Genomic DNA, 12,733 nt, shown 5'->3' with positions numbered 1-12,733 from the left:
CTGACTACATGGAACTGCTCAGTTTTGTACACAGACATCAAAAACAAAATAAACTAATAAACTGAGAACAACCTTTTCGAGGTGACTATCGAACAAATATCTACAAAGAATCAGACTATGTTAACGTTACTACAATCTGTATTTCTCATCTTTTTGTTGTTCATAGCAATATATGGATTGTTATACAGGTTTTTGAGAGGTTTTAAACTAAAAGATTCAGTTTAAAATAGTAAGTACACCAGCAGGCCAGTGTGTGTTAGTATCCTTGCTCGTTATTTAACAACACCAACAACACATCATGCTTCACTTTTCTGGAACAGCATTATGCTTAAAATGCAGTGCTTACAAGTTTTTGAAATTTCAAAATGTGCCATTAGACTACGTCAGATCAGATGCTGATATTTTATAGGAGAGTATTATTTAATTTTCCAACTTCAGACATACAAATCTGAAAAAACCACCCAGACTTTTTCTACTCTGTAGTTTATTATTCAGAAGCAAATTGTGTTGTCACTGAAAAAAAAAAAAAAAAAAGAAAACCAAAAAACTTAGTATCTAATGTTTCTGAGAGTGAGTTAGTTATTACTAGTGTGATGAGTGTGTACAGTCTATGATATGAAAGAAGCATGCTGGGATGAGGAATTAACAAGTTTCGTACAGAGATGGATGCTGGCCATCCTCTGCACTTTTTGTCAGAAGAGACTTGCAGATCTTGCAGGAGATGGAAGTGAAGGAAAACTGAGGCTTGCTCCTGTCCTCACAATTTTTATATTCTGGTCAAAAACATTTGCTAATTCTAGCATAATTTTGTTTTGTTTAAGTCAGGTCAGGAAAGATTAGTTATGCTTTTATACTGTGGCTCAGCATTATTTAGGAGGCCTACAGGAAAGCTGGGGATGAACTTTTTATAAGGGCGTGTAGTGACAGGAAAAGGGGAAATCATTTTTAACTGGAAGAGGTTTTTAGACCAGATATTAGGAAGAAATTCTTTACTGTGAGGGTGGTGAGACACTGGAACAGGTTGCCCAGAAAAGTTGTGGATGCCTCTCTCTGGAAGCAATCAATGCCAGGCTGGATGGGGCTGTGAGCAACCTGGTCTAGAGAGAGGTATCTCTGCCTGTAGCCTACGGTCTAGGGGACTAGATGATCTTAAGGGTTCCTTCCAACCTAAACCATTCTATGATTCTATGATTACAGTATTAAAGTGCCTTCCAATAATGCATTAAACAACATCATAATTGTCTAACTCTCATTTTGTGAGGGCTTACTGCAACATTTAAGAAGCTGCTGCTGGCTCATGTAGAGGACACCCTTTCAACAAGACCAGTCAAAGGGACTGTATGCCCATTTTTGGTGTTCCACTGCCAAATTTAGTGTGTTGAAATACTGACATGAGGGCTGATGCCCTGAAGTGACCGAGGCATGGGCGGGCACTGCCTTCTACTGGCACTGCTGGGAGGACTGCCACATCAGGTGGATGGTTGGTGACACTGTCACAGCAAAACTTGCCAGAGCTCATACAACAGCACCTAGACACATAATTCACAGGATGGGAGGTGACTTGAGTAGCTTGTTTGAAATTGTAAGCTGACTTCAAGTTTGCAATAATTTTCTGCTATCTAAAAAAATAGTACTAAAGTGTTTGTTTTTTTTAATCCTGGAAAAGCAACTTTGAGCATTATCTGAAAGCAACGTCAATGTGAAAGGCTGTCCTTACCTTAGGCTCCCTTAGATAGCAGTGCATAGCCTGCGTGACGTCAGCAGCGTGGACAGCATTGTGGTAAGGGTTCTGGCTGTGGTAATCTTCTTGAACCATAACTGGAAAACAAAACAGAACAAAGATCCTTTTGTCTCTGAATTCCATGACCACAACTGGGAACTGGGTTTAAAATACAATTTGAGGTTTTGCCTTCAGCTGCCTAAGGAGTTTCTTCAAATACCTGTAACTTAGACTGGTGCTCCTATTGCGATACCTTCAGAAAAAAAAAAATATGCATGAAAGGATTTGTGAGGCCCATGGGGATACACTCAGTCTAGTTCATAAATCAACTCTTTCTTGCCTTAGTGAAGGCTCTCATTCAGGAGTAAAATAAATAAGGAAGAAAGGCAAACTTATCCACAACGGAGTGTAATTATTTAGGCTGCTGTCACGGGGGAGTAATATGTCATTACGGCAGTACAGTGTGATTTACAGCAGCAGGAGGAGGAGAGGCCCTCACATCCTGGCACTATTTGCTGTTTGTGGACTACAGTCCAAGGCATTCCTACAGAGAATTAAAAGATACTGCATTTGCGTATTTGAAGAAAGATCTCCGGTGACAGCCACATCTGCGCTTCCATTTTAAAATACTAGTCTCTCCTCCTGTTTCAGTTTGTGGAACTGGAAGAGTTCCATCTGAATGCATCCCTGTTAACTCTCATTTGCACTAGCACAGAAGACCACTGAGGTTTGTACTTCATGTTCATCTCCTCTTTGCAGCAATGCCTGCATCATTTTGGGGCAATACAACTCAAATGGTAGAAGTTGCGCTCATCCAAAATGCTCTTCTACACACCATCAAGTTGATCAAACAGATAAAATTACCACAGTGCTTGCCTCCAGCCTGGGCTACATCAAAGCAAATCCCAGCCTACACATTGTTTTCAGTTAATCTGAAGTTATAGTGAGTAACCCTTTATACCCTCCGTGCTTCAGCTCTCATTAACAGAATATTCACCTCATGTCAGGCCACAGCAGCTAGAATAGCCAGGGAGATCTGTCTCCACATCAGAGGAAAGACTTCCAGAAGTAACAGTGGTGCATTTTTTAAAGAGATCCTGCCTTTGAAACTCTATCTGACACTCAGAAAAAACAGCATTCAGCTGCATTCAAAACATAATGCAGAAAGCAATTGATTTTGGCCAATTCCTTCCTTTGGTTCGCAAACAGCATGGGGCTAATATTTCTGTTGGCAGTAACAGCAGCAGGGGCTTTCATCAACACTGTTCAGTGTAGACAGCTTGATATAATTTGTTAAATTTTGCACTTAAGCTTTTAACTGCCCTGGGTCTCAGTGGTCTATTAGTGAAATAATGCTGCTGTACCACAATTGTATTGTGCATGGGTAGGTCTTGCAATGCACATCTGTCTGTGTGGGCCTCCTCTGCCTGCCACATCTCTGCATGACATTTTTCTAAATCATCAGTGCAGCTGTGGTATTGAGATGCTTAAGTCCCATACAGAGTCTTTTAAGACACTCAACTGACCTAACAAGTATTCAATTGAGACCCCCTACTGCCTGTTAATTGTACCCTAGTAGATATCACAGAAATATTTGAAGTAATTAAAACAACATTGTGATTTTGCACAGATATGCAGAACAAGCCGATGCCTTTTTTGAGGCTCTATTTAAGCTGTAACCTGCATTTAATGATGATTTAAAGGTGAGCACTTACCTAAAAACCTATGCAATGTAACCATATCTAGCTGGAAATGGTGAATAAGTCCATGCACGTTGAAGAGGTGACAAAGCAGCGTTACTAGACTGTTTCCTAAAAGCAGAGAGGAACAGCTTAGATTGCTTTAAACGTGTAGTTATCAACCAAGACTAAAAAAGTTGGTAGTTTCCTTTTACTTGGTTCCTATCACCTTAGTTCCCAACACATTAGCTTAGATGATACTCATATACGCAATAATAGCTTATATATATTATTCTCTTGCACAAACAAGACTTGACAGTTTGTCTGTGTCAGTGAAATGCTATTCTGGTGGCAAACTGCATCTGCTATTTCAGTTAGACACAGAAGGCCGATCGATCCACTGGAAATCTTCTGACAGGATTGTTTGTAAACCACACCATCTTCATAATCCAAGTTCCCTCCAGAAATGACAGGAAAGAGCAAACGGCTTTTTTGCCATTTTGGCTTGCCATACTGTACAAATTGATTACTTAATGAGAATTCTGTAGCTTGCAAATTGAAGCTTTTGATTTTATACACGACTGTGAAACATGTACGTAATGCACATAGCTAGCTCAGCTGCAAGTGCATCTCAATGATGCGGACACGAAAATGAGTTACTGATTTATGATCTCAAGTCCCATTTGGTAATGTTGGTCTAACTGTGAATTTCATAGCAGGAACACTGACAAAACTGAGCCTAACTATATATCAAACTACATTATACGATCAATTATACGTACACACAGTGTTTAGAAAAGCTTGCGCTGTGTGATTCAATGCCAACGCTTCCAGAACAGTTAGAAAAAAACACCTAACAAACCAACCCATACAAAATAAAAACAATGTCTGAAGGGAGTATTTGCTCATTTAACGTAACTCAGGAAAGAAAACAAACATATGGACATGGAGGCTTACTTGGCCTTGACTACTGAACAGAGGCATAGAAAGGTGATTTGGAAGAAATGTTTTTATTTCCCTTGCCATTTGCAGTTCTTTCCACTCTTCCCTGACAGTTGCTCAGCCAAATTACCCTCTAAACCAGCTTTCCTACGTTTTCTGCCACAGCCAAACTACTTAGGCTGGGAGCAAGGACTGGGGGATCTCATTCGTAAAAGCAAAACAGAAAGGCCAAAGGTGTGATTGTGACCTCTTCAGCAGCTGCCTGACCCACATTCACTGCACAGATATTACTTGGCACATGCTAGTATAGGCACATATTTAAAATCATACAATCAATAAGGTTGGAAAAGATCTCCAACTGTCCACCTACCATCAATATTGTCTACTGAACCACGTCCTTTAGTACCACATCTCCTAGATTAGTGAACACCTCCAGAAATGGTGACTCCATCTCCTCTGTAGGCAGCCTGTTCCAGAGCCTGACCACACTTTTGGAGAAGTTTTTCCTAATATCCAGCCTTCTCCCCTGGTGCCAGTTGAGGCCATTCTCTCTAGTCCTATCACTAGTTACATGGGAGAAGAGGCCAACCTCCACCTTGTTACAATGTCCTTTTGGGCAGTTGTAGTAGAGTGCAATAAGATATCCCCTAAGCCTTCCCTTCTCTAAGACCGAACACCCCCAGTTCCCTCAGCTGCTCCTCACAAGACTTGTGTCCCAGATTCCTCACCTGCTTTGCTGCCCTTCTCTGGACATGCTCCAGTTTCACTGAGTTTTAACGCCTTACATACTTTTCCTATTTTAGTCTATCCAGATTGTTGACCCAAAGTAAAGGTATTTTTGGTTAAAGGCATTATCAACTGATCGACACATGTATCTAATTGGCCTGTTTTAAAGTTGCTTTGGAGTTTCCTACATAAAGGAAACTGAAACACTTCCTTGAAACTAATAAATAATTCATAATAAGCAAAACGTGACTATAACAAATATAACAGATTACATTAACACACACACACAAAAAAAAACAACCCACACTTTAAATGTTTTCCAGTAGTTATGAACACTCTGGTAAAAGCTTGAAAAGATCAAGGATATGATTTTAAGAGGAGCTAATTGTGTCCAAGTCTCTTCAGTAATCTAAACTGGAAAATTTAGTAAAATATTAGTTGGACATTTTTAAGATAGTCATATATAAGGTACCCTAACTAGATACATATTTTTCTTCTTTAAGTACTTACCATTTGTCAAGCGGTCAAACAAGAAAATGTCAAAATCCCATGTTCCCACTTTGGATAGCATATGCTAGAAAAACAAATACAAAAAGAAGAAGTTGGTATGTCAAACTGCAAAGTAGATTGAAATCATTATTCCATACTGAAGTTGCAGGAACCAATTGGCCGATTAAAGCTTTGCTCAGGAAAGCTACAGAGATGTACTTTGAAATACCAAAGTTTAAGAACCAAATTTAGCTGTATTATGAGGACTGCTTAGAACGATTCAGACAGAGTCAACAAGGCTGGAAAAGATCTCCAATATTATCCAGTCCAACTGTCCACCTATCACCAACATTTCCCACTGAACCATGTCCCTTAGTACATCTTGTAGTTTCTTCAACACCTCCAGGAATGGTGATCCCACCACCTCGATGGGCAGCCCGTTCCAGTGCCTGACCACTCCTCTGGAGAAGATTTTTCTAATATCCAACCTGAATCTTCCTTGGTGCAACTTGAGGCCATTCCCACATTTTCTTATATGAACAATGAAACAAAACTTACACTCCTTGGAATATTTTAAGATGTGTAGAGATCTGGAGATCCATCTTACCCTTGCTTGCCCAAGGTAGTCCTCATCCAGCAGGTACAGAGAAGCCTGTGGTATGATTCCACGGAGTAACCGGGATGCACGGAAATACCTCTGAAAACTTAACAGTCTTTTCACCTTTTTCTTGGTGCCAATTTCCCCTGAGAGTGTTGTATCTACAAAAAGCAATCAGTACAGAAACCATGAAGATCAAGATCAAGGACAACGTTCTCAATTGTTTATTAGAGAGACACAGCAAAAAATTTGCTATAATGATTCAGAAGTGATAACATTCATGCTTCTTGCCAGCCCTCATGAAGGGGAAACATTCAAATTCCTATACCTCAGCGTAATACATTTGTTTAGTTCAGAAAAGAAATACATCCCAGTAAACAGAGTAATAATATAGGAGTTGGAAGGTATGAGTTCAAGACACTGCCACAGGCTTTAACGTGATCCAAGCTAAATCACCATGGGAGGAATATATCATGTAACTGTGGAGGGGTTAATAGGTAGGCAAATGAGACAGGACTGGCACAGCAGCATGATTGGTCTCTTGCAAAAAAACAGAAGTAATGTTTCGTGATCCATAGTAAAATGGAAAGCTTCTTGCAGGCAAACAGACAGGGAACTTCTCTCTACAACTGGAGCTTATAAGAAGTTAACAGCGCTTCTTTATACTGGGCAGACACCGGTGGCCTTGTGCACAGCATTTGCAATACAGTAACTACTCTCACTGTCAATTTGCAACAAAAGCATGACACCAAGAGAGAATTCAAAACACGGCCTGAGAGCACAAATGCAGGACTCGGTTTTGGAAAAGGGCAGAAAAAAGAAGAAGCAAGAGTAGGTTAACAACCCCACTGCATTACACTTTCCATATACCACAGCAAACTATAAATGAAGGAAACGTCCTTTTCCCACTTGGGATGTAAACACAGGTAATTCCTTCCCTTTTTAGTTATACAAAAGAATACGTTCCTCCAAGTCAGCATCCAGATAATTTTAGGAAACATTCATACCTGGCTAAATACGCCACACACCAAAAAAAAAAAAAAAAAAAAAAAAAAGGGTAGCTCTTGTACAGTGATTAAATCTGTCATTAGTGTAATTAAATTACCGCTAAGAAGAGAGCACTATGCAGGCCTCCTAAAGCTGGCAGTGACCTAAGTCATTCCATCTGAATTTTTAACAGAACCTCATGCACAACTGGAATTTTTGCATTTTGCAGTCAGGTCTAAGTTTTGGAAAAAGAGGCAGTTGTTAGAAGGTAGTAAGTAAGATATGACAGCTTTGTTGATGGGAGGAACCTTGCAAGAAATTGATAGTTAAGCACTCCTTTTAGAAAACAGTAATGCTGGCTCACGTTAAGCTTTTCACCTATCAATACCCCCAGATCCTTCTCCACAGGGCTGCTCATTTGTTCTGTTGTGAAATTAAAATATTATTTGGATATTGCTTTTATGTGTTTTATCATTCCAATAGTTTTTTTCTGATAAGTTCTGATTAGTTGTTTTTTTTTTTTTTTTCTTTTTTTTTTTTTTTTTTTAACCTTAGATAGTTCAATATTTGGATTTCTCCAGGAGCAGATGTGAGCACTTACTGTAGCAAATTTCTTCATTATATAATCCAACAGTTCTCAAACAACATAGTTATGGAGTGACAGAAAGTCAGTAATCACCAAATACTTAAAATAACTTAGGAGGCATTTTCTTAGACTTGTAAGTCACAGATTTGTGCCAAACACTCCACTGAGTTTTAATAACAAAAAAACCCACATAAAATAGCTTTATTACAACTTGGAAAAAGCAGGAATGCTAACAGTAACAATGCCACTGCTACCAGCCTGGAGTTAGATTTTCAGGTATGATGTGCCAATACCTTCCTGAGCTGTTACACGTTTTAAATGCAGAAACATCATGGCCTACTGAAAGGGTAATTAACATATATACATTGCAGCAGTTATCCAGTCACAACTATATGTCTGGCAGGCTCCTGTCTTTGCATTTTGTTTCACTTACTGAAGTAAGTTGCTGGCATTGAGTTTATTTCCTAGATAGTAAAACACTCTTAAAATCATTGTTTTTTTTTTAAATCTGTCTCAGATGTTTTTTGACTTCCCAATTCCCCTAAGTCTATCTTTGCCCCACACCTGTCACTGTTTAAAATTCAGATGCAGAATTCCTACAGATGGATGATCTTAGAGCTGATGGTCTGGGCAGTCCCAACAAGCAGAAATACACTTGAAGAACTTTGTGTTCTATCCGCTGGATTACCTGGCTGTCTCAGCAGCACAGACAACACTACTAAAACACTCACACATCAGGTAGAAATAAAACATTTCTTATTGTGAAAAATTTTCCAGATTGAACCATCAAATTTGTTGCTGATGCTATGTCATACTGTTTCACAGATGTATCATGGGTCTCAACTGAAACACAAGCCATGGATTGCCAGCAGACAGCACCTCTGAAACGGAACCTGCTTCAGATAAACATTATGTTACATGCAAAATACTATGCAAATAAAGGTCACCTACAACAATCTGTTGCCCTGCACATCTACTCTTATGAGAAAAAATTCACAGTATTCAAATGTATTTTCAAACTGGGCTCTTGACAGAAGTGCCCAAATGCTGCATCGCAGTCTATCAACATGCAGACTTTGGATGCTGTCTTAAAGTATTTAGCGTTAAAAGCATTCCATTATTCCATTAGGTCATTCCATATTCCATTAGGTCATTCCAATAACAACTGATTTGTCTATGAGTCATGGGACTTGTCAAATGATTACTATAGGCTTTACTGGGTTACTGTATCAGCCTAAGCAACATGCCTCATTATGATGCAACACTCAACTATTACCATCTCATCAACATTCACTTTCTCCTCCTCTCATCAGTGTTAAAAACATAACCACGTGAGAAAAAAAAAAAAAAAAAGATCAAAAAGAGTCAAAAGCAAAGCAGCTCAGAGCAAACGCTGAGATTTTGCCTTCAGCTCAAAACCAAGCCAGAATCTCCCAACAGCATAGAGCCATTCCTGGCGCATGGGATCCGCCACCTGACAAAAATCAAGACACGGTTTTAAGATGAAGTGAATGATGTGAATGACAGAGCTGCACATTGAGCATACCATCTCCTAATTGGCAATAGTAAATTTCAATTTAAGTTCTAAGCACAAACTTTTGATGATCACACCTGATGTAAGTCATACAATGACTTGAAAAGATAAAAAGTTACTGGCAGATATTTCTAGTTAGATTTAAATGAATTACACATAAATTAATCAAAAATACCTTTCTAGATATCAAAATGACAATTGTGGAATTCAGGGTACTAAAATGCATGCTATAATATCTGTCTAAAGAGAACAAGCTGCAAGGCTCATGTGGGAAGAATTTAGTAATTACATGCAATTTTGAAATTAACATGAAAGGCGAGCAAGAATATCTTTTGTTTATACCCATAAAACTTCCCTTGAGAATTGTGTTTAATCACTGTGGCAACTTCTGAATGTTTTGTTTACATAAAACAGCACAACATGTCTCACTCAGATGTGCATTCTCTTCTCCTGTGGAGTTACTGCCTAGCACAGAGATTGGAGAATCCCATTTTTGTATATTGAACAAAATTACTTCAGGGACTGTATTAACATAACTCCACACTTTGAGGACCATCCATGCTTTCCTCACAAATCCTAATGTTTACATTCAAAAACACAGTTCATCTGAGCTCACAGTGCATCTCCTGATGTGTTTTAGCAAGCAGCAAGTTAAGATAAACTCTTCATGAGGTCACTTGACATCCCTAACTTGCGTGCATAATATCAGATCATAGGCAATGTCTGGTTGCTACACGTAGCCTTCAAGAGGTTAATAAGCCATAGCGGTTGCCTTTCTGCTAACAGAGTTCCTCCAGTTACACAGATCTGGTCACCTTAACACGACCTATGGCACACTACAGCCCAACTGCTGTTATTTCAGGGAAAGAGGTTTCCTGCACCAGGAGCTGCTACAAGTTTTCTTCCAGATTTCTTTGCTGAGCAGGAGCGTGCCCGCAGGCAGTGCGAACATAAAAATTACAGAGGTTATGTTAACAATGGTTGAGTTAACATCCAGGAACGATCACATAAATCAAATTTGGACAAGGATGTACTTAACACTACACCAGACATTCATTACACTGTTATTGTTCTTTTCAAGTAAACAAACTTGGTTATGCATTCAAATAATGTCTGTGAATTCTCCTTCACAGCATCTCCTTTTTTATTTTATTGCAGCTCAGTGCACAATAAAAGCAGGTCACTCAGCAGTATGAATGGGCAACAACAGGCTTATTAATTTTCAAAAGCCCGCTGATTCAGAAGCAGAAAATGTTTTTTCCTTTTTCTTTCCTTTTCTAAAGGGATGGAAAACAAAAACAGCATACACAAATCACATTTAAACATCCGCTTTTGACTCATACAATTTACAGTACCCAGTCCCTGTTCTGAGGATGTAAAGACACTGGGTACCTATCCATTGCTCATCAAGCATACGCCTCAAGAATCAGGCAGGATTGATGGAGAAGTGCTGAAATATCCAAAAGATAAAGTGAGAGGATCAGAATTTATTGCCCAGATCATTTGAAAAAAGAGAGGACCCTGGGAAGCAATTAGCTTCTGTAATACCAGAGACAATTTCCTGCTTTGACAGCTGACTAGAATGTTTTTATTAAGAGCTCAAGATGCATTCATTTAATTGACTTAATTGACTTAAGAGGAACAGTTGGTATTTATCCACTGTTTATTTGGTTGTTTTTTGGTCAAATCATGCCAGGCATTTAGGTTACATTTACTGAAATCTTGTTTGGCAAACAGTGCATGACATGGTTACTAATCTTCTCTTACAAAGATGAATACATAGCACTGATGACAAAAAAAAAAAAAAAAAAGCTGTGCCTCCTCACTTACATTAAGGATTTTTTACATCAACCAAAAGACAGGAGCAGCATAGATAAGGATAGTGAACTTACAAAGATAAAGTAAAAATTCATTCCAAAATTCGTATTTCAAATTTGAACTTTGGAGAAGGCATTGGTAAATTAGAAGTAGTACAGGTAACCTCTATTCTCTGCGCAGTCCGAGCTTTCCCATTACCCTGAACAATACAGTCCAAAAACCCTCCACAAAAGAAGCTACAGTTTTGAAGATAGGACTGAGAAAACACACAAAGCGCAATAAACCTACAGCGAACTGTCAATTGGCAGCTCTCAACCTAGTGTAGAAGGACCAAGATGCTCACGTAAATGTCTCAGCTGCACTTCTGAATCTCAGTTGGTCACCACAACTAAGAAGATGGAGATGAACACCTTACACTAGATACTGTCTACAGATTGCAAAGTGTTGTACTAAAATCTTGCAAATTTAGAAAGTCTCATGAGACTTCTTCAACCAAAGAGTTGTTATGTACATTTTGTTTCCACTTGCTGCTCTAATGTATTTAAAATGACACTGAGGCTAAGTAACAATGGGGTTTTAGGGGCAGGATCATTGTTTGTAATACTTTAAGCCCAAGGTTTTTTTTGTTGTTGTTGTTGTTGGTTTTTTTTTTGTTTTTTTTACTATTGTAATATACTTGCTAATTATACTAAAATCCAAAATTAAGTACTTTGAAATGTGTAACAATCAAGTAAAAATGCTTTATTTCATTCACTGTCTTTTTTATCCTTGTAAGAAATGACTACATAAAATATGATTCCAAAACATTAATAAGTATGAGCAAACTGTGTTCTTTGCTCCTTGACTTTAGATAAAACTCAGTTTTGGAGACCAAGTGCTTTTATTTGTTAGCTGCCACTGTTACAACTGTATTATTTCTCTTTGAACGGGTTAAAAACAGTCTTCCAATGAGGAAGAGGCTATGAGAAAGAAAGTGGGAGTCCAAACACATCAGAGAAAAACCAAATATCAGCAGGAACAAAACAAAACTTTTAAAAATTTGAGTTAAGATTAAATCCTTCACCTTACTGCATAACTGCATGAAATCAATGTAGTGCCCTGTTTACAGAAGAGGTGTTTGTATGCTTCTTTGTCTAATATAGTTAATGAAATGTGAGAGGTTCCAGAACACCAATTTTTTAAGTCATGTTGCTATGGGGTTTCCTACTCTTGAAATATTATGCTTCAGGTGATGGTGCTTGTAACAGATCGCTTTCTGAATTACAAAGTTCCTGCACAACTGCTGGCAACTCGAAGAGCACCTGTCCTACAATTTTCCAACCACCCCAAAACATATTACTTCTAAGACTGAAAGAACTGGGGTTGCAGATGCCAAAGAAGTAACAGAATATTAGCCTTAACAACAGGAGCAGGAATAGATTATATACAAATCTCAGATGAATTTAGATTTGATTTTCTTCACATTTTACAGCCTTTATTCAGGTCATCCATCATTGTTATGAAAACAAACATCTTGGTAACAATTATTAAGTCTCCTACAAACCCTCGGGAAACAGTATGGTGTGTTGTTTTACCACAAAGCCATTATCATTTCAATATGAGCTTTTGTTCTGCCACATCAGTCTTGGTACAGGAGCACATTCAGAACCCTTCC

At 38.5% G+C, this 12,733-nt stretch overlaps 1 protein-coding gene across 2 annotated transcripts in view; it reads right to left on the bottom strand.

The window, feature by feature from the left end:
* The window catches only part of PDE7B (phosphodiesterase 7B), a 164,659-nt gene that overhangs the window by 16,611 nt on the left and 135,315 nt on the right, over positions 1 to 12,733 (bottom strand). For both annotated transcript variants that reach the window (XM_042818596.1, XM_042818605.1), the window contains 4 exons: positions 6,164 to 6,315; positions 5,578 to 5,641; positions 3,436 to 3,531; positions 1,718 to 1,818 (listed from right to left, as the gene is read on the bottom strand). In XM_042818596.1, coding sequence (XP_042674530.1) covers positions 1,718 to 1,818; positions 3,436 to 3,531; positions 5,578 to 5,641; positions 6,164 to 6,315 — 413 coding nt within the window. The remainder of the gene's footprint in view (positions 1 to 1,717; positions 1,819 to 3,435; positions 3,532 to 5,577; positions 5,642 to 6,163; positions 6,316 to 12,733) is intronic.

This window comes from Centrocercus urophasianus, unplaced genomic scaffold (genome assembly GCF_019232065.1).
Source record: "Centrocercus urophasianus isolate 14NV4802_14NV808 unplaced genomic scaffold, USGS_Curo_1.0 seq_10, whole genome shotgun sequence".
NCBI classification, from domain to species: domain Eukaryota; kingdom Metazoa; phylum Chordata; class Aves; order Galliformes; family Phasianidae; genus Centrocercus; species Centrocercus urophasianus.
Note: the sequence above shows the minus strand (reverse complement) of the source record. Positions and strands in the feature narration are given on the sequence as shown.